Source organism: Pipistrellus kuhlii, unplaced genomic scaffold (genome assembly GCF_014108245.1).
Source record: "Pipistrellus kuhlii isolate mPipKuh1 unplaced genomic scaffold, mPipKuh1.p scaffold_m20_p_35, whole genome shotgun sequence".
Lineage (NCBI taxonomy): Eukaryota > Metazoa > Chordata > Mammalia > Chiroptera > Vespertilionidae > Pipistrellus > Pipistrellus kuhlii.
This window is the reverse complement of record NW_023425535.1, coordinates 4,340,391-4,366,017: the sequence shown is the minus strand read 5'-3', so window position 1 is coordinate 4,366,017 and position 25,627 is coordinate 4,340,391. Positions and strand designations below refer to the sequence as shown.

Genomic DNA, 25,627 nt, shown 5'->3' with positions numbered 1-25,627 from the left:
CATACCTTCATGACACCCACCAGCCAATCAGGATTATGCAAATTAACCCAACAAAGATGGCAGGTTAATGTGCATATGCAAGCATCGAGCGGCTAGGGGCAAGGTGGGACGCTTGCGTCGTCACCATGGCAACAGTGCAGGTGTTCTGCACCCCCATAGCCGTTCCAGGCCCCAGGGCAGCATGGGAAGGCAGAAAGGTGGCTCCGGCCAGAGTGAAGGTGGTGCCCGCAGCTAGGGGAAGGAAGGCCCATTCTTGCACAAATCTCTGTGCATCAGGCCTCTAGTTCAGCTATAAAAAGGAATGGAATTTTTATATAGGCTACAACATGGATGGACCTTGACAAGATTACACATAATAAAATAACTCAAATGAGATACCTACAATAGGCAAGTTCACCCTATATAATAAAGAGGTAATGTGCAAACTGACCATCATACCCTGGCACAAGATGCAGTTGTGGGCAATCAGGTCGGCAGGGGAGGGCAGTTGGGGGTGACTAGGCCAGTAGTGGAGGGCAGTTAGACATCAATCAGGCTGGCATGGGAATCGTTAGGGGTGATCAGGCTGTCAGGCAGAAGCGGTTAGGAGCTATCAAGCACGCAGGCAGGTGAGCAGTTGCAAGCTAGCAGTCCCGGATTGTAAGAGGGATGTCCGACTGCTGGTTTAGGCACAATTCCACAGGGACATCCAGCAGTCGGACATCCCCCTAGGAGTCCCAGATTGGAGAGGGTGCAGGCTGGGCAGAGGGACAACCACCCACGCCTAGTAGAAACAGAAAGTAAAATAGCGTTTACTAGGACTGGAAGGAGTATAGGAGGAGTCATGAGTTATTGTTTAATGGGTACAAAGTTTTTGTTGGAGAGGATTAAAATGTTTTGGGTTACACAACATTGTGAATGTATTTAATGTCACTAAATTGTATATTTGTATATAATATATATATATTGAAAAAATGGTTACCTTTTTAAAAAAAAATGACGTTTATTTTTTGCAAGAAAATTTAATTGCCTTAATGTTTGTTAGTATTTTTCAAATAAAAATATTAAGAGTTGAGCCCTCTAATAAAAATAATACGAGTCACTGATAATGCTTTACTTACCCGTTTGGGGCCACTAAAAATCTTTCTGGTATTTTCCTTTGATTTATCTCCTTGTTTACTTGGGGGCTTCTTCACACTTTCAGGAACACCAGGCAAGTCTTCTGTAAAATCCAAGTTTTCTGAAATGGTAATCAAAACTATCTAGCTTTCTAAGATTTCAAATTATCTACCAAACAATCTATGGACATTTGGTGGGGAGGGGAGAGGGGCAAAAACAATAAAGGAATAAAAGCACCACACAGTTGATAAAATACTACCAAAAATATTAGCTCATTCTCCCATTCTCACCCTATTTGTCACTTGTTCCACCCCTACCATTAAGAAAACATTGAGAAACCTACTTGCTCCAGTTTTTATTTTCTATAAATGGCAAAATCAATTATTTTACAAAATAACTGCTGGATACCTATGAACACTGACATTGATATGACCTAGTTTAAACTCATACATAATATCAAGTGGTATCTATCTTAAACATTTTCCTAGAATTTAAGGACATAATCATGTTGAGCTTCAAAGAAGGCCCACTTACATCTACAAAGATACATTAAAAAATAAAATTTTTAGCCCTAGCCAGTTTGGCTCAGTGGATAGAGCACTGGCCTGCGGACTCAAGGGTCCCAGGTTCAATTCTGGTCAAGGGCATGTACCTTGGTTGTGGGCACATCCCTAGTAGTGGGTGTGCAGGAGGCAGCTGATTGATGTTTCTCCCTCATTGATGTTTCTAACTCTCCCTCTCCCTTCCTCTCTGTAAAAAAATTAATAAAATGTATTTTAAAAATAAAATTTTTAAAGGATTACTATCTTTGGCAAAAGATACAAAATGACCAAGTACAATGTACTTAAATGATTTGGGGGAGGGGAGTGTTCACACAAACCTAACCAAAAGATCAGATAAATTCCCAGATAGCTATAAATTTTTATTTTCAAGCTTAAAATAGAACACAAAAATAGACTTTTCTCCAGGTCAAAATTTTAAAATGTTTGCTACTCCTGTTATAATTATATGAAAACTCTAATTTCAACTCAAATGGTCTCTAATTTAAAATGATCTCTAATTTAATTTTTGGTATCAACCTGAAATTTTTGAAAGGGAGCTAATGGTTTCTCATTGTAAAATTTAAAAAACTACATATTCCAAGATGTAAACTTCAGCCAGAGATGCCCAATTGCAGATTAAGATAATTTGCTATCAAGGTTAGCATACATTTTTACTTATCACACCCACCCCACCCTCCCAGAGAACAACAGTCAGCTCTCAGAAACTAGCAAGGTTTCTGCAATCATCAGTTTTCCAGAAGAGATTCAAGACAAAATGAATAATTCTGACATTTTATTTTATTTTATTTTATTTTATTTTTTATTGCAGTGGGTGAGTCAGGAGTGAACCCTTAGAGACTACTCCTGTATAATTCTATTTTTAGAGATAAGAGTGATTCAAATCTAGCAAAATTATTTTTAGGCCAAATAAAGCAAAAAGATGGGTAGTCTCCAGTATGACTATGAGAAAACCTATGTGGAAGAATACGATTAGAATTCTAATTTATCATGACACTTTCTCTATGACCCTAACAAAAGCTTTATTTAAGGAAGTGAACGGATACAGAAAAGCTATACTTAGTCAAATTCAAATAAATTTAGCTCCTGTAACACAGAGGCTTTCACATGCTCTTTCTCACTCAGCAGTTAATGCACTTCACAAAACCCTTGTCAAGTAATGACTTAATTACTGCAAAGCTAACCTATTCCTTTTGTCTTTCACAGTGGAGGCTATCAACTCTTTGAGGACCTCTAGTCATTACTGGTCCTACTATCTTAAAAGATAAATTAAATTTTCACCATTGAGGATGGAAAAATACTTTATCACTTTTTAATTTTATGAAATCAATTTAAGAGGGTAACTTTTTACATAAAGTTTTTTTTTTTTAATGTTTTTATTACTGATCTTAAGAGAGCGAGGAAGGAAGAGGAAAAGAGAAATATCTATGTGACAGAATAACAACATCAATTGGCTGCCTCTATTGGGGATCCAGCCCACAGCCCAGGCATGTGCCCTGACAGGGAATCAAACTTGCAGCATTTGGTTGCCTGGGAAAAACTCAACCAACTGAGCCACACCAGCAGAGGCTAAGAGAATAATTGTTAAGATTAAGATTTAATTAATATTTCTTTAGAATGTTTTAAACATTTATTAGTTGGTTAGTTTTGAGCCAAATGCAAAGGCTTTTTATCAATTTTAATTTTTAATATTTCCCTCATTACAACCATCCATTACAAGCATGTCAAACTCAAAAGCTAAGATGGGCCAAATAAACAAGGTTTAAGTTTATATGGCCACAAAAAACAAAAGCTTCAATTTTCATAGAAATGTAGAGATATGCTGAATACAAAAGGCTGAAATAAATGAGTAATTATTAACATAAAATAGAATATTTTAATAAAAATTAATATTTTTTTCTTGAACATTAACTTACCCGACACTGAATAGCACAAATTAATAAGGGTAACACAAATAAATCTATTTTTCTTGTTCTCCAAAAGCAAAATATCTCCTGTTGTGTACACCCAACAAGTCAGTCCAAGACTAATGGCGTAGCAGTCGGCTGCTAAAACATTCGCTGCCAGTTATTAGTGGCGAGAAATGATACTCCTGCGCATAAGGGCGCGTAAGGGAAAGGAATTCAACACGATTATAGTTATCAGTCATTAGCAAACGTTGTAGTTCATTATCAATAGTTATGTATGACAAGATACTATAAAAATTAAGTTATGAAATTTTTATTAAAATGTTTCTTACATACCATTATATTTGCTTGGCTGCAAAAATATTTGTGGGCCACATGCAGCCCATGGGCTGCGAGTTTGACATGCTTGATCTACACTATCAGTTTAATTCTAAATGTACAAAATCTATCCTTGTCTCAAATCCCAAACACACACACACTCTTTAAAATTCTCAAGTGCTAATAGATTAATAAACAAATATGACGCTGGCTAGTGTGGCTCACTTGGTTGGGCATCTTCCCATGCACTGAAAAGGGTGCAGGTTCAATTCCCGATCGGGTCATAAACCCAGGTTGCAACTCAAGCCAATTGAAGTTCCAAGTGTTTCACTTTCACATAGATGTTTCTCTGCCTCTCAAAATCCATTAAATAAATAATAATGAAAAGATTCCAAAATCTACAAATTGGCTCCTTACAATGTAAAACTTAACATTTAAAATGTTATACCTTTGAATAAGCTAGTCTGTAATTCTAAATAGTGTTTCTATTAAAATTAAATGTAAGTTAAAACTGAGTATCTAGGAGGAAACTAAGTAGCTTAAGCCTGAAAAGCACTTAATACAAAAATTTTTTTAAAGTCTTACCTGCGTTATTAGTATTAGACTGACTGTCCCGGGAATTATCATTGCTTTCTGGAACAGGATGCAAGCATGGAGCTGTTTTTCTTTTTTTGCTTGTCTTTCTTTCCACTTGACAGTCATCATCTTCATCATCTTCACTTTCACTGAGATCATCAAAGCCAAAATACTTAATTTTGTAATTAGAACTCCCTGAACCCCCTTCATCACCTCCTGTTTCATCATGAGCTTCAAAACCAAAAAATTCAAGTTTAACATCCTTTTTGGATTTAGTATTACTAGGTCGAAATCTAGTAGTGGTTTTAGAAGTTGCAATATCTGCCTTTTTTCTTAGGCGGCCAGCTTCCCCCAAATCGGCAGGAGTTGATGCAGTGAACTCATCCATGCTGCGTTCCATAGTATCCTGAATGGTAACGTTACAAACTGACAAGCAAGATGGATGTAAAACAGTGTAATCTCTAGTCCGTCCAACTGTCCCTCTAAAACTGGTCCCACAACTCACACTGCCTTTCTTTGCCTGATTCAGGCCATCTTTACCTGACTCACTGTTTGCTTTGGCTAAGGCCTGACTGGTGCCATCTAATAGCTTATCAAAATTGGATGTTCCTTGGGAAGATTTTGCTTTATTGACCCTACAGTACGTCCTACAATTGCTTGGCCTAAGAACACTTTGCATGATGTCTTCTTCCTCAATGGCTTCGTCTGGGTTTTCCAACCGGCTTTTTAAATCCTCATCCTTCATTTCCAAAAGAGGATCACTATCCAAATTTAAGATACAATCTTCTGATCTGACATCTTCGAAATCATTATCCCACTCATACAAACCAGTTCTTACAGATCCCTTAATCAGAGATATTTCTGATGGAGATTCTAACCTTCTTCCAAGTTGGGAATTCCATGTATCATTTGTTTCCTTGATTTCATCAGCTTTGTATCCAGGAGCCACTATAGTTTCCGCATTGGGTTTCTTAGTACTGTCTTCAGCATTTTTGTAAATATGGTGACTATCCTTTTCATATTCGTCACTAAAATTCTCCACTTTATCTATAAAAATTAAACGAAGAAATTAAAAGCGAGTGACATCAAAGTACAAGTTAACAACTAGTAACAGTTTATGTGGCTAATTAATACCACAGAATCAATTAACCTTGAAATGATTGCAATAATTTTAAATTAAGACATTAATGTTTACATAGTTGACATTTCTCCTTACACCTTTTATATATATCATGTCTTCTAGTGACCTCTTCCTAGGCAACCAAATCCCTTAAAATTATTACCCTAAATTCATGAGATTTCAGTTGCTAAGCAACTGGATCAATTCAAAATGACACTTAAATGACTCAGCTAAGCCTCAGAAGTATAAAGAGTTTTTCAAATTAAAAAATGCTTAAATTAAAATGTATTTAGAATAAAAATAGAATATCACAATGAAAACATCCCAGTGTGTCTGTATTTCTCTGGGATAAGACTGCCCAGAGACTGATCAGCTCTGTCTAGAAACTTGTCCCAAGATCAGGCTTCTTTAACTATTTCTGCTGTCCATTCTTTCTTCAAATCTTAAAAGCCAAAGGACTTCAATAGTTTTTTGGGTTTTTTAAACAGTGGTTCTGAGGCCCAAGTTAAATGACTACAGTAGTTATTTATGCTATCAGTCAGGAGTAAATCTTAAACTCCATATTCATTTTGTGCTTGAAGAATTCATTATTGTTATCTTTAGTTTTTATCATCAGAGACATTTTTGTTAACCTTTCTAAATGAGACAGAAGTATGACTCAAACTGGTATTATGATTAATTCTCCCAGGACTCACTGATAGAAAAACACTGGTAAATACCTATGCCAAAAAATAAAACTCGCCCTGGCTCATGGGTTAGATTCCCGGTCAAGGACATGAACCTAGGTTGCAGATTAGATCTCCAGCCTCCATCAGGATGTGTGGTAAGAAACCAATCAATGTGTCCCTTTTATAACGATCTTTCTTTCTTTCTCTCTCTCATACTCCTTTCCCTCCCTCCCTTTCATACTCTCTCTAAAAATCAACAGAAAAAAATATCCTCAGGTGAGGATTAGGAACAAAAAAAGGTACCTACAACTGTTAATGCTATCCAATGGGTTTAAATATAATTTAAGATTTGTATTTACTTACCTTTAGAAGGCATCTAATTTACAGGTATATGTGTTTTATTCTTAGATATTTCCTAGCTGAAGGCAAAAGGAACTATAGTTTTCATAATCTCAGAAGTACCAATCATATAAGTATAAAATACTAAAAAACAAAAATTAAAAGCTGACTATGACATCTCTTACTTTTAAAAGGCATGGAAGCAAAACTTAGTATAAAAATCAAACCCAATAACTGCTTTTATAACAAGTGGAAAGAACACTGATAGCTGAGACTGGAAACTAGTATTGCTCTGGTTAAACTAGTTCTTTAGAGCTCAGGCAATACCCCTAACTTAGGGAGTTTTCCTGAAGGCTCCAATTTTCTCACCTGTTCAAAAAGGAAGCCACTGACCAAACTATTTTCTACTGTTACTGAAGGAATTATTTATAAATAAATGCCTATGGGAAGGAACACTTAGTACTTAGCTATACAAAGGCCTATGAGATGTCACTGAATTCCATACATCATCATATTTGTAACTATTGTATATAGATTTCATTGTATTAATGTCACAAATTTATTGAGGCTGCTTATGATTATTTATGAATAAACACCTCTGACTTAAAATAAAAAATTTAAGTGAATAAACTTCCATGTTTTCAAAAATTACTACTCCAGCCGAAACTGGTTTGGCTCAGTCGTAGAGCGTTGGTCTGTGGATTGAAAGGTCCCGGGTTCGATTCCAGTCAAGGGCATGTACCTTGGTTGCGGGCACATCCCCGGTAGGAGGTGTGCAAGAGGCAGCTGGTCGGTGTTTCTCTCTCATCGACGTTTCAAGCTCTCTGTCTCCCTTTCTATCTGTAAAAAATCAATAAAATATATATATATTTTTTAAATTACTACTCCAGCCCTAACTGCTTTGGCTCAGTGAATAGAGCGTCAGCCTGTGGTCTGAAAGGTCCCAGGTTCGATTCCGGTCAAGGGCATGTACATTGGTTGCGGGCACATCCCCAGGTGGGGGTGTACAGGAGGCAGCTGATTGATGTTTCTTTCTCATCTACATTTCTAACTCTCTATTCGTCTCCCTTCCTCTCTGTAAAAAATCAATAAAATATATTTAAAAAACAAATTACTATTACAATTTCCCTTAAAATCAGAAAGAAGAATCCATATTATGTTTTAACAGTAACTACTCTCATAACCAGGCTACCTTACATGTTAAGTATTATGAGCCTGTCTTAAAATTTTGTTTTAAATGCAGAGAATAATAAAGAGCCCTATATAATTAAGTTGTATTAATAAATATAATTCATAAACAGTCCTACAAATGAAATACTCAAGTACATTACATATTTAAACTTCTAAAATACACAGATAAAAGCCAATTTAATCAACAAAAGTTCTGCATAAGAAAAGCTTTCCAAGTTCTCCACAAGAGTATTTCAACATAAAAAGAAATGCTTTCTACAGTCCTTGATCCTTTAGCTCTCCAGTATTGGTAACTAACCATACCTTCAGAAGATAAGACAAGGCTATCTTACCCTAAAATGCAGAGCAACAATTACTTTCAACTGCCCTCCTCCCTTAAACATGCCAGCTTCTCAAACAGATAAACCCATTTAACATCTCAAAACATCAAGCATTTTAAAAAGAATTAAGTAGCCGAAACCGGTTTGGCTCAGTGGTAGAGCGTTGGTCTGCGGACTGAAAGGTCCCAGGTTCGATTCCGGTCAAGGGCATGTACATTGGTTGTGGGCACATCCCTGTAGGGGGTGTGCAAGAAGCAGCTGGTCGATGTTTCTCTTTCATCAATGTTTCTAGCTCTCTCTCTCTCTTTCCCTTCCTCTCTGTAAAAAATCAATAAAATATATTAAAAAGAGGTAAAGATTATTTTTTAAAAGAGAGGCTAAGTATTACTCTTTTTATATCTAATATTATACATGTATATGTTTATAAACAAAATGCACTTCTAGCTCCAATAACATTTTAGGAATTAAGAGAATAGTGTCAGTTTTACCATTTACTGGCAAAAATGAGGTCTTAAGTTCAGACAGTTCCTTCACCTAATAAAAGCAACTAATAAAATCCATCTCAGGGCAGGTTGAATAGATAAAAGAATGTAACCAGCCAGTGTTCCGGGTGGTAAGAGCATGAACTGGAGGTCATGGTTCAACTCCTGGTTCAATTCCAGTTTAGGGCACATATTCAGGTTTCAGGCTCTGCCCCCAGTAGGGGGCATGTGGGAGGCAGCCAATCAATGATTCATTCTCACTGTTGATGTTTTTTTCTCTCTCTTCCTCTCTGAACTCAATAAATATATATATATTATATACATATATATATATATATTATATAATATATATATATATATATATATATATATATAGGTTTTCTTAAAAAACAAAAAAAACACAAAAAAAGAATACTAGAGCATCACACAAATGCATATTATCATAACTATTACAACTTTGCCAGAATATATTTTTAATAATCTATTATCAAGACTTAGTGGAATTTAGCCTGCAAGTTCATCAATACTCCCTTATGTCCTCTATCAGCTTCATGCAAGGAATCCAAAACCACATTCCAAGGCCTACTGTTTTTCCTCAAGCTAGAGGATGAAGACTGGATGTATAGAAAGTTCAATACAAGACTTAGCCAAGCAATCAGATACTTAATGCCTTTTAGCATCACTATATTTTAGCATCACTAGATAGTTATTCAATATTTAATATATTAGGTAACACATAGGGAAGGCATTGATCTTAATGAAGACTCTGTGTAATCTGGAAGTTCTGAGTAGCATGGGGCTGAACCACACAGCTAAGCCAATAACTTGATGTGTAAATATTTGACAAGTCATATTGCTCCACTAAGCCCTATTCCTGCTTACCTAAAAAACAGTGAGTAACTTCTAAAAGATTAATTAAATGCCCATTATTTTCTTAAGGATTCTTACGTTTGGAAGAAAACAGATGATTCCCTTAAAATAAACACACAAACATATCAATACTTGCAGTAATAGAAGTGTATACATAGTTTTATAAAGGAAATTAAACGGAGAGATGATTTCAGGCTTCCATGAGGGAAGTGAATGCTCTGAAGTATTTTAAAAAGTGGGAAGGGAAGGGAGGCTCTCCATCCCTGGAGAGGACCCTTTCCTTTCCCTTCCACCCCCCGCCCCTAGGCACTTTACCACTGGCATATACACTTATAAAGTTGTATGCATCTGTGTGTGTGTGTGTGTGTGTGTCACGAGTCCAGCTTCAATTCATAGCCAATTTTATTTTATTTGATCCCCATTTATTTTCTTTTTATAATGGGTTATTTTGAAGCAAATTCCAGACCTTGTATTTTATACATAAACTAGTGACCCAGTGCACAGATTCACGCACATTGAAAGGAAATTAATTAGAAGGTGGCCTGGTCACCCCTAACTGCCCTCCCCTGCTGGTCTGATCCCCCTAACTGCTCTCCCCTGCTGACCTGATTACCCTTAACCACCTCTGCCTTGGTCCCTGCCACTATGGCTTTGTTCCATAGAATGTCTGGAAGACGTCCGGTCTAATTAGCATATTACCCTTTTATTAGTATAGACCAGTGATGGCTGCTAAAAAATTGAATAACTACAGTAGATAAACCGTATTTTTTTATTGCTTACCTTCATTTTTACTTAAAAAGTTATTATTTTTAATCCTCACCCAAAGATATTTTTTCCATTGATTTCTAGAAAGAATGGGAGGGAGGCGGGTGAGAGAGAAAGAAATATCTACATAAGAGAGACACACCAATTGGTTGCCTCCTGCACCGCGCCCCTACCAGGGCTGGGGAACTAGCAACAGAAGTGGCCTTGACTAGGAATCGAACCTGAGGGCCAATGCTCTAACCACTGAGCAAATGGCCAAGGCTACAGTGATTTTAAAAAAATATTTTTATTGATTTCAGAGAGAAAGGGAGAGGGAGAGAGAAACATCCATGATGAGAGAGAATCATTGATAGGCTGCCTCTTGCACGCCCACAACACTCTATCCACTGAGCAAAACAGGCTAGAGCTATAGTGGCTTTTTAATTCACATTAACAAAATATACTGTTAAGAGAAAGCCACAGACTTGAAGAAAATGTCTGCAATAAATATATCTGATAAAATCCCTGTATCCAGAATACACAATAAAGAACTTTTGAAGTTCAATGAAAAAATAAACCACCCAATTATAAATAAGCATAGCCCTAGATGGTTCGGCTCAGTGGATAGAGCATCGGCCTGCGGACTGAAGGGTCTCTGGTTTGATTTCGGTCAAGGGCATATATCTTGGCTGCAAGCTGCAGGCTGGATCCCCTTCCTGGTCAGGGCGTGTACAGGAAGCAACCAAGAGATGTGTTCTCTCACATCGAGGTTTCTGTCTCTCCCCCTCTCTTCCACTCTTTCAAAAAATGAATGGAAAAATATCCTTGGGTGAGGATTAACAACAACAACAACAACAAAATGTCTCCTGAGTATCTCAGCGTGGGATGGTTTTAGGTTCCTGGTATGTTTCTCCACTCCACTATCCTTATAAAAGCCAACTCTTTTGAGTCTTGTGTCACCTAGGTAGTTACTCTCCAATCTTCTCTAAACCTGTCATCTAACAACCTCTAATTCTTTTAAGAACTTTACACAAGATTTATAATCTACCTCTTCATGCCAGTTTTGCTATCATCTTGAATTCCACCAAATCCAAACTCCCCTAACCTCCCAGTTCTTTAACTTCCTATCAACAGTCTTCTATATTCTATCTCAGTCACTAGCTCTCACAACTTCATCAGGACCTTCTGTCCTAAAAGGCTTTTCTTAAGTATTAAAATCAAAGAACCCACTTTTAAATCACAACTTATCTACTTTCCAACTTGATTATTCCAGTAATCCCATTCTTGTTTTTATTTAACAAGACTCTCAGTATACTGACCCCCCTTTCTCTCCTTCCTCTTATCTACCAGGCTTGTTCAGTTACTAAACATTTTAAATCCCCCAGTCCATCACTTCAATCACTTTCTGGGCAATATCCTAAATTTTCTTTCTTCTGTATCTGTTCATTCCACATCTTGTCAGATAAAAATGCCAATTTGGGATAATTCTAATTATCCTACCCAATATTGTATATTCTGTGTAGTTTCTTACTAATAGGACCTACTGAGGGGGTGGGAGGAGAGAGGAACACATTCTCTCATACAACAGGTAGATTAGTGACATTAATTTTTAATGGCAAACTTCAACTGAGAACCCAATAATGTCCAGACATCCTCTCCCTGGGCAGTTTCTTCTCCCACTTTCTGCAATATTTGAACTCTTTGCCTCTCCCTTCCAGCCCCTACATTACTCCTGCCCTATCTTCTCCCTTTCCAAGATGACTTCTTCTGTCACTGCATGGGAGAAAAAATGCTTCTGTCCACAAACCACCTTATGTTCCATCCTCCCACTAAGCTCCCACTTTCACCCATCTTTCCTCCTGTCCAGGAAATGCAGCACCCCTCTCCCAAGACCACTTTCCCCATGCTTCCAGGGTCTTTCATACAATTAAATCTTTCAGAAACCTCAGATATCTCTAGCTGCCCTTTTGTTGTTGTTAATCCTCACTAGAAGGTATTTTCCTTTTTTTTTTTTTTTTTTTTTGAGAGAGAGAGGGGGTGGGAGGGAGGGAGGGAAGGAGGGAGGGAGGGAGGGAATGAGAATGGAAGGGAGGGCGGGATAGAGAGACAGGAGAAACATCCACTGGTTGCCTCCCGCACTTGCCCTTTAGGCAGGGGATCAAACCTCAACCCAGGCACATGCCCTTGAACAGGAATCAAACACTGACTATTCAGTCCAGTCCTTGGGCCGATGCTCCAACCATGAGCCATGCTCTCCAGGACTTTGGCTGCCCTTTTAATTCTCCCCTCCAAGCATCTTTAACAACTGCATATACTTGCTACCTCTATTTCCTCACTGTGCTCTCACTACGGACAACTTCAATCCAGTATCCACACTCCCATGCCTACTTTGCAGTCTCTGTATTCACCGACTTTGCAGCAGCATTACAATTCAGTTGGTCCTCCATGAAGCTGTCTGCTGGTCTCCATAAAATATCACTTGCTTGATTTTCCTTCAAGTGCTCTAGCTGCTCCTATTCAATTTCTTTCTAGTTTTTCTTCCTCTTCTCTCCATCCATTAACTATTACAAGTTCTTCACAGCTCAGCTGATTTTCCTCTCACATTTTTCTTAATGACTAGATCTAACCCTATATTTTCAAGGAACTTTATATGCTTAACCTCAAATTTATCATCTCCAACCAAGAGTTCCACACCAGCAGATCCTAGTAAGGAAATCTTCTGCAAGAAATTAAAGTTCTATTTTAAAACAAAGTGAATTTAATTAAAATTACAGAGCCTCCTTTAAAATTTATATACTGTTGAATTTTCATTTGTACACAGCACAAAAAATAGAAAAGATGATACTTATTACTTGTAAAAATAAGGTCAGTTATAAGTAGTTTGAACATCGTTCTTATTATTTTTAAGAATAACTTTTAAGAGGTAAGACAGAATCTATATTTTGTTCACCAAAATAAAGTTTTTTCCAACATCAAGACAAAACTGATCATACAGTGATAGACTATTAGTTGAAATACAAGGCTTTATAATAAAATTAAGATTATTCACATCAGAAGACAGCAGCACTTTGCATGTTTCTCATATCTTGCATTTAATAGTCTCTCTAAACTGTACTTTAATAAAATGGGAGTAAAGCCTGCCTTACATAGTTGTGACTAAGGATCAATCCTATATAAAAAAGCCTAATATGCAACTCAACCGAACGGTAGAACAGACCGGTTACTATGACACACACCGACCATCAGGGGGCAGACACTCAATGCAGGAGCAGCCCCTAACCTGCAGGCCTAGGCCAGCCAAGACGCTTGCCAGCGAGGAGCTCCCAATCACCCCCCAGATTGGCCTTGATTGCCAGCCAGGCCTAGGAACCTTACCTGTGCCAAATATCATGCACTGGGCCTCTATTTGATATATAAAGAGCTCAGCACAAAATAGGAACTTAATAAATAATAGGAATCTTACCCACTTCTCTTTCAACTTTTTTATTAATAGTTTACATTCGCAATTTTGTATTAGTTTCAGGTATACGGCACAATGGTTAGACAATCATAAACTTCACACAGTACTTCCCCCATTATTTCCAATACATACCTGGCACCATATATTGACTATATTCCCTATTTTACATCCCTCTATTTGTTGCTACTAATTGGTACTTCTGGTACTTCTTTTATATATATATACATATATCGGGTCTAGTAATAATTAATGTCGTTTTTTAAAATTCGTTTAAAATCTTGCTTGGCATTTACTTGTATTGACATAACCTTCAAACACATGGTATCTACAGAACGTGTGAAGTGCAATTAACAAGTTTTGCTTGAAAAAGTTGGTGTTTGGTTTGGTTTTTGTTGCAAAACTAGGGCTAAGAAGATGGCGGATGAAGAGCATATTCGGCACTGCATGCTTTACGAGTTCCAATTAGGAAGAAAAGCAAGTGAGGCTGCAAAAAACATCTGTAGTGCTCTTGGTCAAGATGCAGTTAGCGCCAGAAAATGCCAGCGTTGGTTTGAGGAATTTCTCGAGGGAAATTTTTCGTTAGATGACAAGAGTGGTCGAGGCCGTGTGTCCAATTTTGATCAAGAAGCTCTTCAAGCTCTTTTGGTGCAAAATCCTCAAATTACCCAACAAGAGCTTGTGACAACTTTAAATTGTTCACAAAAAACAATTTCCAATCAATTGCGTGCACTTGGCAAAGTCCAAAAGTTTGGAAAATGGGTTCCTCATGAGTTGACCGACAACAACCGTAATCAAAGAGTCACAATTTGCAGTTCGCTCCTCTCTCGTCAAAACCGTTTGCCGTTTTTAGAGCAAATTGTTACCAGAGATGAAGAATGGGTACTGTATGTTAATTTGAAAAGGCGGCCTCAATGGTTGGACAAAAATGAGGCTCCGCAGCCAAAACCTGACTTGCATGCGAAAAAAGTGATGTTGTGTGTTTGGTGGAATTTTAAAGGAATTCTTCATTATGAACTTTTACCATCTAACCAAACCATTACAAGTGCAGTGTATAGTGCCCAATTGGAAAGGTTAGCCCAAGCTTTAAGAGAAAAAGAGCCCCCGCTGATTAATCGGAAGGGCGTAATTCTTCAACACGATAACGCAGGACCGCATACTGCAAGAATCACTGCTGAAAAACTGCGCCAGTTGGAATGGGAAGTTCTCCCTCAACCTGCATATTCTCCTGATATTGCCCCTTCCGATTACCATTTGTTTCGTTCTTTGCAAAACTTTCTTCTTGGAAAAAAATTTAATAATGAAGAATGCCTCAAAAATGCATTGACCGAATTTTTTGCATCAAAATCACAAGAATTTTACAACAGAGGGATTAAAATGCTTCCTGAGTGTTGGGCACAAGTAGTAGAAAACAACGGCAACTATATTGTTGATTAAATTTTGTTGTATTGTTTAAATAAATTCGATTTAAAAAAGTATTAGAAAACGACATTAATTATTACTAGACCTAATTTTATATATATATATATATATATATATATATATATGTGTGTGTGTGTGTGTGTGTGTGTGTGTGTGTGTGTGTGTGTATATACATATATATGTGTATATATATATATACTTTTTTTAAATTGAAACATCTATGATGAGAGAGAATCATTGATTGGCAGCCTCCTGCATGCCCCCTACTGGAGTGTGAACCTGCAACTCAGGCATGTGCCTTGACCAGAATCAAACCCAGGATCCTTCAGTCCATAGGCCAATGCTCTATCCATTGAGCCAAACAGCTAGGGCCATTTGGTATTTCTTAATGCCTTCACCTCTCACCCAGCCCTTTAACCTCCCTCCCCTCTGGCAACCATTAGTCAGTCTGTATCTATAAGTCTATTTCAATTTTGTTTGTTCATTTATTTTGTTCTATATTTCACAGATAAGTGAAATTATATAGCATTTCACTAATGTGAAAGTATGTTCCTGACAGTAACATCCCTCTAACTTACACATATTTTCAGTACAGCTTTAAGCAAATGGAAGAAATTTTACTGGCTACAAAGACAGTCATGCAAATTAGAAGCCTATGCAGTAGTTATCTCAATATTTGCCAGCTAGCTGGCAAGTTAAAGTGTGCCAAAGTAGAAATATAAGTCTTTGCATACTTTATTCTAGACTCCAGGTTAAAAACCTAGAGCAGATAGCACCGATGGAAAATGGAAGTAGCCTCATATAAAAGGCAAGAGAAGCTTTCTTTCATCCTTCATGCACATAGCTCTGGATTCTACACTAAAGAATATTCCAAGATCTGCTAAAAGAGCAAACCTTGCCGAAACCGGTTTGGCTCAGTGGTAGAGCGTCGGTCTGCGGATTGAATGGTCCCAGGTTCGATTCTGGTTAAGGGCATGTACATTGGTTGCGGGCACATCTCCAGTGGGGAGTGTGCAAGAGGCAGCTGGTCGATGTTTCTCTCTCATCGACGTTTCTAGCTCTCTATCCCTCTCTCCTCCTCTCTGTAAAAAAATCAATAAAATACATATTTTTTTTAAAAAAGAGCAAACCTTTAAGTCCTGTTAACAGTCATTTTTAAGTGGCACACTTGTTTGAGAACTCACTAGTTTTGATAGCAACTGAAACTAAGTATTTGCAAATGAAATAGGAAATCCTCAATCTGCTTTTAAATAATGCAGGGGTAGAGGATAAAAGGTGGGAAAGAGTAGTGTATAAAATAGATAAAATAAGATTTGCCATACACTGGTAAGTTTTTAGTTTAGTTTTTTTAAAATAAAAAATTAAGACATTTTACCATCCCGCTCCAACCTTTACCACAGGGAAAAAACAATATACAGGGTTCAGTACTATGATTAAGGTATCCACTGGAGGTCTGAGATAAGGGGGGACTACTCTAATGATACAGTGAAAAATGATCTCAATGAACAGGAACATTTTATTGGAAGCATGCTATGGAACTTAACTTGTATATTCTAAATATGCTTGATCATAAAATTTCTCAAAAATTCCTGAACACCTAAAGCCTATGTCTTTAACATGACCTGCAAAGGATTTCAGAGATTCCTGAGACCTATGTAGGTGTATAAATATTTTTATCTGAAATCCAAAATTTTATTCTCAAAAGGATCTCTAATTCAGAACAGTTAGGATCCACGTTAGGATTCCTTTTATCAGAAACTCAGGTTTGGCTCTGGCTAGCATGCTCAGTGGGAGAGTGTGGGTTTGCACACTGGAGGGTCTCAGGTTTTGGTCAAGGGTACATACCTGATTTGCAGGTTAGATCCTGGTCCTGGTGGGGGTGCATGCAGGAGGCAACCAATTGATGTGTCTTTCTCACATCTATGTTCCCTCCCTCCTTTTCCCTCTCTCTAAAAATCAATGGAAAAAATATCCTCAGATGAGGACTAATAAAAAAAAAGAGGGCGGGAGGGAGGGAGGGGAAAAAGAAAAAAAGAAAAAAAGAAAGAAAAAAAAACTTAGGTTTGAGTTTCTAAACTTCTGCAAAGTCAAAAGGCTTTCTGAATGAGAATAAAGGCAATGACAACCTGACAGGTATAATGTAAGAAAAGAGTTTAGATACATGGGGAATTAAAAAATAAAAGACAAAAACAAAAAAAACCTGATACAAGGGGAATCCAAATTTTACAGGGGAGAGGCAAAGGAAAAAAAGGTCATAACATGTAATATTCCCAGAACTATAACCAACTTGTAAACATACGAACTTATAAATTTTTTATGTAAGAACAATTTTATTTAGGATAAGACTACCATGAGACTTAAAAGCACTCCCTCAAAGCTCCCCTCTTATTGTACAGGGGGCTGCCAGCGTTGCTGCAGCTCTGGATGGCCAAAGGAGAGGAGGAAAACAAAATGAAATATTCACAGTATTGCACCCTATACTGGTGCCTTGTAAAGGAAGAAAGAAGATGGACAAGATGTTCTTGAACATCTATTCATGGGTATTTTAGTATACATTTTCTTCTCACAAACCCATTGTAATGGAATTTGGATTCCCAGTCAGGCCACAAAGTGTCAACACCAAAACTACAATTCAGCAACAGGAACCTAGTTGAAAAGATAATATCTCTCTTTTACAGAAAACTGTTTCTAGTTCTCACCAAACCACTTCACATGGCAGTTTGGACATGTACGTAATATAGATGTAACAAAGCTACATATGCAGTTGCTGCCATTGAATATTTAACTTTCAGTTCCTGTTCTGCCTTTACATAGGGGTGGAGAATCTTTTCTCTGCCAATGACCAATTGAATATTTATAACATCATTCATTTAATAAAATTCACTTAATATGAATGTATGTTGCTAAGAAAAAGCTCCTAGATTTTGAATTTCGAGTCCCACCTGCCTTGGCAGGGCCTTATACAGCCCACCCGCAGGCTGGACAGTCCCTAGTCTTGCTCTACATAAACATTCATCCTCTTGCTCCCCCTCTGCCTGCCAGTGATGCACTATTCCCTAAAGACAGCACTTGGAGAAAGAAGCCTATGTCTGCCTTCCATGAGCAGTTTTACCACCTCCAGCCGATCTGCCCCATGTGGATCAACTATCAGAGGACAGAAAGCTATGACTGTAAAAACACTAATCAACTGAAGTGAAACAGCATTCCCAGAGCCTCAGCACAGTGGAGGACACAGTAGCTGCTCAACATATTGAAAAGGAATAAATTAATCTCATCCCAATTCTAGCTGATCCTAGACCTCTTCATCTTGGCTCAGTTATAATACATTTTAGGAGCTGATCTGGGAAAGTTTTTATGCTCTACTTTTTTCTGAAAAGTTATGAACAATGCTTCAGTGGAAATGTGAGCAAAGCATAAAGACAACCAAATAAGAATTAACCAGGAGGATCAAGGGAGTGACAATAACAGCTGGCTCATCCTCTAATCCAGTGGTCGCCAACCTTTCGAGCCTCACAGGCCACTGGCTGGCAACCACTGCTCAATCCAAGGGTGAGAAAAAGAGTGAAAAAAGTTCAGCATTGTTACTAAAACTTTCAAGGCAAAGACTTTTATCATATTGTTTGAGACCCCCCAATATTAAAAGCCTCAAAAAAAAATTCTTCTCAAGAACTGAATACTAAGAAAATTTTAACTTTTCAAAATAAGAGATCTGCATAACCTTTCATATTATATTACTAAACTCTGCCAATAAGTAAAAAACTAAGGTTGGCCATCCTTGTGCTATTGCTGATAAGGTGCATGCTGTCTCTCCTGCCACCTCCAATCTTAGCTCTTCAGCCTTTTTTTTAAAAAAAAATTCTCACCAGAGGACATGCTTAGAAAAGGAGGGAGGGAAGGAGGGAGGGAGGGAGGAAGGAAGGGAAGGAGGGAAGGAGGGAGGGAGGGAGGAAGGGAAGGAGGGAAGGAGGGAGGGAGGGAGAGAGACAGACAGACATCTATGGAGTTATTTTCTTGACCAGGGATTTAACCTGCAACCCAGGTATGTGCCCTGATCAGGAATTGAACCAGCAACACAGGATGTCACACTCAACCAACTGAGCTATTCCGACCAGGCAGTTCTACAATCTTTTGTTAACTGCGCTTTTATCATTTACTGTAACTCCCAATTCCTTTATAAAAGTAGAGATACACAACTGATAAAACATATTGTTTTAGGAATGAACATTAGATGCCAGATTTACAAATTAACATTTTAAAAACACATATTTTGTGGATTAAAATTTATTAATAGAAGTTGCTACCTGTGTCTAACAGACTACAAACTAGTCTCAATTTGCAATGAAGTTTACTTCTTCAATGTTTGCACTCAGTACCTCCTTAGTCTAAATTAATTTAGAAAGCCTAACACTCCTAAACCTAATACTCGTTGTAAATTCTCATCTCATTTTCATTATCAGTAACCATCCAAATCCTCTACGTCTACAGTAATAAAAATTAGGTTTTGTGTAATCCTAACCCAACAAAAAGAGATAATTTGCCCAGCTGATGTGGCTCAGTGTTGACCTATGAACCAGTTCAATTCCCAGTCAGGGCACATGCCCACGTTGCACGCTCAATCCCCAGTATAGGGCGTGCAGGAGGCAGCCAATCAACTATTTTCTCTCAACAATGATGTTTCTATTTTTCTCTCTCCCCCTACTATCCTCTCTGAAATCAATAAATAAACATATATATAAAAGGTTACAAGTGTAATCACGTAATTTAAAACAAACAAATAAAAAGAGATGTTTCTTATTGGAACTGGAGTTAGGGATTTATGAAAGACTGTTCCCAAAATGAGTAAGTCTGGAAACATTATCCAAGTTGTTGAAGTAAAATTTCAACCCCCAGTTGGTTTCTTTAAAGTTTTAAAATCTCTTCTATAAAATTATTTGTAGTCCCCATTAATCAAAAAGTAGAAAGAAAACCCAAGTATAGTTAAAAATTTAAATCCTTTAACTAAATGGCTTACATGAAGTTCTGTAGCTCACAATAAAGAAAATCAAAACTTACCTAAAGTCATTAATTTAGCACAACTACTTTTGCTTGCATCGTCTTCTAAGATTCGGTTTGTGCTCTTTTCTTTCTCAAGCAAAGTATCCTCCAAATGTAAGCATTTATCAGATACAACACCGTCTTCATCCACCACATGACTAATTTTGCTATTAGCTTCAAGTACAGAAGTGAAGTCTTCCAGCTGAGCGGCTTCACTGGTTTCTGAATGAGAGGAACCCTTACCCTGGGCTAAATTCTTTGAAGAAACTGGTAGAGATTCATCATCGCTATCAAATCCAAAAGGATCGCCAGTATTTTCTTCTTCCACCTTAGGTTTCTTCGGAATTTCTTGGATATCTGATTTGAAGTTGGGCCTCTTCTGCCCTAATTTAGCCATAAATGTGGTCTCTCCCCATTTTGTGCTAAGGGTAGTCCGTTTGTTAGAAAAGACTTCATCAAATTTTGAACTGCCATTTCCGCCTTTCCTACTGTATGTTTTCCCAAATCTGGATGTCATTTTGACACCTGTTTCATATTCTCTGTGAGAAAAAATAGAAAAGAATATATATAATCACCAAATACTTAAATGTTAACATTGAAAATAAAATTAAGAACCCAGGGATTCTTCCCATGTGACTTTCCAACATTCAAGATACAAATCTTGCCCTAGCCAGTTTGGCTCTGTACATACAGCATTGATTGGCCTGTGGACTGAAAGGTCCCAGGTTCGATTCTGGTCAAGGGCACATGCCCCGGCTGTGGGCTCGATCCCCAGTCGGGGGCTTGCAGGAGGCAGCCAATCAATGCTTCTCTCTCATCATTCATGTTTCTCCCTCTTCCTTCCTCTCTGAAATCAATAAAAATATATTTCTAAAAAAGATACAAATCTTTAAAAATTGTTAAATTAACACGGGGGGGGGGTGTTGAAAAAGAGGCTAATTTTTTACTCTGATTTCCATGTCAAATTTTTGTTTTTAATCTTTACCCGACCATATTTTTACATTGATTTTAGAGAGAGTGGCAGAGAGGGAAAGACTGAGAGAAATATCAATGTGAGAGAGAAACATTGATTGGCTGCCTCCTGCATGTACCCTGACCAGGGCCAGGGCTGGCGAGGAGCCTGTAATGGAGGTGCGCGCCCTAGACTAGAATTGAACCCTTCAGTGCACAGGCCAACACTATATCTACTGAGCTAAACTGGCTAGGGCCCATGTCAGTTTTTTATATTCATATGCTGTTTACAAAGTAAGACTATTTATCTTATAATACAGCATACACAAAACCAACTTCTAGTGGAATATCAATTTTATTTTGTTTCAAATGAATCTTACTATTCTTAACAACATCACTTTTACCTTTAAAAGGTAATCTTAAGGGTGATTTTCGCTAATATAAAATCTTAAGCACAAAATATTTATATTTTTCACCCAGCTGGCCTGGCTCAGTGGTGGAGTGCCCAGTGGCTCAGGGGTTGAACACCAACCTATAAATCAGGAGATCATGGTTCTCAGTCAGAGCACATGCCCAATTCCTTCTCATCATTGATGTTTCTATCTCTCTCTCCCTCTCCCTTCCTCTCTGCAATCAATAAAAATATATTAAATATACATATTTACATTTTTCAGGATTTCAGAAATATCAAATAATTGACTAAATTTAGTTCTTTGAAATTTCAGAACACTTACTAACATGAGGGGAAAAAATCGGGAAAATTGTGCAACTTTCTCATATATTAAAACATGCAGCTTTTAACCAAACCTTAAATTCTAATTCTTGGTCTAAAGTAATTTTGAAGTGTTACTTGAAAAATACTCGTTAGCCCTCGCCAGTGTAACTCAGTAGTTAGAGCACCACACAGAAGGGTTTCTGGGTTCAGTTCCCAGTTAAGGACAATTACCTGGTTTACAGGTTCCATTCCCAGCCCTAATCTATGTGACAAGAATGTTTTCCTCTCTCCCCCCTTCTCCTTTCCTCCCTTCCACTTGATATAAAAATGAGTGGGAACAATATCCTCTGGTTAAGAATAACTATATATGTATATGAATGTTTATTATTTAGTTGGTCATCTCCCTAAGCACAAGCAACCACACTTTTCTCTCATCCTTATGATCATTGCTGAGCTACATTTTTTGGAGCTGGTGAACTCCAGCATATTACAATGGTCCTTGGATTATTAAACAGAAACGTGTAACTTTATTTTCCTCTTCATTTTATAAAAAATAAATGGTTTCATCTGAATTATCTACATTTTAATAACAAATCTAGGAAAAAATTTCAGGACAGTAAATCAGAAGAGTCAAACATTTTTAAAACAAGTTACCATACAGTACTCTTTAAACTCTATCAACTCTTTCCCATTTCTTTGACATTCTAGAGTTAAATATAATATTTAAATATAACTAGAAAAAAATGAACAGTTGCCTAGGGGCTTGAAAAAAATCTTCATCCTGGAATGATATCATTCACCTAGAATGATATCTGACTTACATATTTTTGTTCTTATTTTTATTTTCTGACATTTTTTAAATATACTTGATCTATCCTTTAAATGTTTTCCCTGTATTAACTTAATCACTATAAACTTAGTTTTCTATATATTCAGTAGAGAATTTCCCCCTCTCATGTTTGCTCAGAGGTCAATTCTAATTTGACAAAATAATTTATCTTCATACATACCTGAATTAAGATTAAGAGTCCATAAATTATTTGAAAACCTTTTAACATATCACAAAACTTTTTACTAGGGAGATCTTTTTTCCCTTCTAGTGAAGATTAAGAATCTATGGTCTTTTTAAGTCCTGCCTAAACAAAATTAAGTATATTTGGCAGCTACAAGAATTACAAACTGAAGTGATTTTGATTTATTTTCATTCCAAGAATGTAAAGCCTTGATCTACAGACCTACATTTACACAGATCCATACGAAGCTGGAATGTTCTGGATACACTTACACAGTAATGACCTAAAAATGTTAACTGAAGGCCAAACCAAAAATCTAGACTTGAGATCCTTTAGGCCCACATCAGAAAAACTCATTGCAAAAATGGTCCTGGAACTACAAAGCATTCAATGGTCCTCGAATCAGCTGCAAGTTGAAAGTCTGAAGGCAAATATTTAAGGTTAAAGAATTATTTTAAAGGTAAGAAAAATCATGCTTACATCTTTAAAAAGAACTTGTCTTTTAGAAAGATATACTAAAATACTGATGAAATGATGTCAAGGATTTTCTCACTTCAAGGGGTGTGGAATGTAAAGTGAATAAATGAGAAAACTTCAGTGGCGTTAATAACAAATCTTATAGAGCACATGAGAGTTCATTATATAATATCCCCTACTTTTCATTTCCTCTTCAGTTTTCCATAATGTCTTTTTTTTTTAAAAAAGACACTAGAGAGCCCTGGCTGGTTTGGCTCAGTGGATAAAGTGCCCGTGGACTACAGAGTCCCAGATTCTATTCCAGTCCAGGGCACATGCCTGGGTCGTGGGCTCCGTCCCCTGTGGGGGGTTGTGCAGGAGGCAGCCAATCAGTGATTCTCTCTCTATTGATTTTTCTATCTCCCTCTCCCTTCCTCTCTGAAATCAATAAAAATAATATTTTTAAAAGTCACTAGACAGATTATTGTAATGGCATTATGTAAGCCTACAATATAAGGTGTGTATACATTAAAAAATAAGTATGCGGACACACGACACTATTTTAAGTATATTTCAAGTACACAGGCTATGTTGCTCAGGCTTCCAATTCCAAAGAAGGAATGATTCAAAACTAAGTCTTTTCGGCCGCTGGGCCTTTTCCTTCCTTAGCCAAAGTCAATTTTCAGGGAAGTACGCTAAGTCCTCACACTTGCCCCCATCCACACCTAGTCTTTCGGCTCCCCAAAGTTTTAGGGGAGACCCTTTAGGAAATGGTGCCGGAAGGGCAAAGCTAGCCCCCCAGAAACCCTCACCTGCGGCTGCCGGGGCGCCAGGGGGCAGCGCGAGCGGAGCTCACGCAACTTTCCTGCTCCCCGCCCCCACCGCCCAGGAAGGGACGTCGCTCCCGACGCCCCGGAAGCCTCGGCCCCGGAATCCCGGGCCGCCGAGGCCTCGGGGGCGCCGGGCGGAGGGCGAGGGCCAGGGCTCCGGGCTGAAACGGCACACTCGGCGCTGCTGGCGGGAAGTAAACCAGCGGCCACCCGGAAAGAACTCAGAAAAGAGGCCAATAATAGGGAGTTCGGTGTCTCTGCCCAACTTCCTCCGACCCGGGCGGGGAGACAGCCAGCCTCCCGCCCGCCCGCTCGCTCCGGCCCAGGCAGCCGCCCAGACCGCACTCACCTCGGCGCCTGGCGGGTGCTTTAGCCTCGGGCCGCCTCGTCTCTCCCAGCCCCAACGGCCCGCGGGCGCCGAGTCCCGCGCGGAAGGACAGGGCCCGCCGGTGCACGAAGAGCGGCGAGGGCTCCGCCGCCGTCAGACCCCGCGACTCCGCTCGCGGTAAATAGGAAACCGGCAAAGGGGGGAAGAGCGGCGGCACCGCAACTTCCCTCGGGCCTGGAGCGCCCCAGCCGGGCCTGGGCCTGGGCCTCCGGGGCCGCCGAGCCCGCTACGTGCCGCCGCTGGGCCGCCGCCGCCCCCTGCGCCGCCGCTTCCGCCGGTGAATGGTCAGCGCAGGAGTTTGAACAGGGCCCTGAACCATCTCAACGCCATTTGCGCTCCGGCCCCCTCCTCCTTCCTCCAACAGCCGCTCGCTCCGTCACTCGCTTCCCACAGGCCCCGCGCGGCGCCCGACCCCGCAGCCAATCGCGCGGCCGCTTACTCAAATCGCCGCGCAGGCGCCGCGCCGCGCCCCGCACGCGCCCGCGCCCGCCATTGGTCCGGCCGCGGGGCCCGACGGGAATTGTAGTCCCGGTCCGCGAGGTGGCGGGTGCGGAGCTCCCCGCGCGGGAGCGGGACCGGCGGCGGGCGGAGCCGCTCTCGCGGTCGTGGCCCGCCGGCTCCGGAGCCAGCTCCAACCCCGGCCCGCCGGAGACGCACGTGGTGCGGGAGGGCCGGGCGCGGTGCAGGCAGCTGTGTCAATCGTTTCCCCTCCGGGGACCGCCGGTGTCTGGGGACGGCGGGTTGTGCAGCTGCGCCGGGCCTGCTGCGGCCGCGGCTGGGGCGGGGAGGCGGGGTGGGGAGCTCGCGTCTCAGCGCCCCGCGGGCCCGGGCGGCGCGGGCCCGGCGCAGGTAACGACCGCGGGCCCGGGAGGCCGGGGGCTGGGCACCGACGGCCGCGTTTTACTGCGGGCCCTTCCCTTCGCAGCTCTCCCTGCGCTGCCCGCGCGCGCCCTTAGAGCGCATGGGAATACAGGTGGTGGTAAGGCTTGTCGTTGACCTTGTTGGGAGTGATAAGGATAATGTGGTTGTGTGTGTGTGTGTTTTGAGGCGTACTCAAGTGTTGACGGGTAAAATGATATGGTGCTGGTGCCTGTGAAGACGGGGCGGCCCGGCGGGGCTCAGTGACTGTGTGGACCTGTGATCCAGGGCTCACGGCTGGATTCCCTGT

General features: G+C 39.6%; 1 protein-coding gene across 12 annotated transcripts in view; it reads right to left on the bottom strand.

Moving 5' to 3' along the window:
• The window catches only part of WAPL (WAPL cohesin release factor), an 85,942-nt gene extending 61,138 nt beyond the window's left edge, over positions 1-24,804 (bottom strand). For 3 of the 12 annotated variants that reach the window (XM_045570701.1, XM_045570705.1, XM_045570703.1), the window contains exons 1-4: positions 24,421-24,803; positions 20,125-20,646; positions 4,469-5,506; positions 1,101-1,237 (exon numbers count right to left, since the gene is read on the bottom strand). In XM_045570701.1, coding sequence (XP_045426657.1) covers positions 1,101-1,237; positions 4,469-5,506; positions 20,125-20,623 — 1,674 coding nt within the window. In that variant the 5' untranslated portion in view covers positions 20,624-20,646; positions 24,421-24,803. Of the gene's footprint in view, positions 1-1,100; positions 1,238-4,468; positions 5,507-6,610; positions 6,731-20,124; positions 20,647-24,420 lie in introns of those variants that run through there. The other 9 variants (XR_006739571.1, XM_045570704.1, XM_036461298.2 and 6 more) reach the window with 6 other exon arrangements.
• Positions 24,805-25,627: the final 823 nt, after the last annotated feature.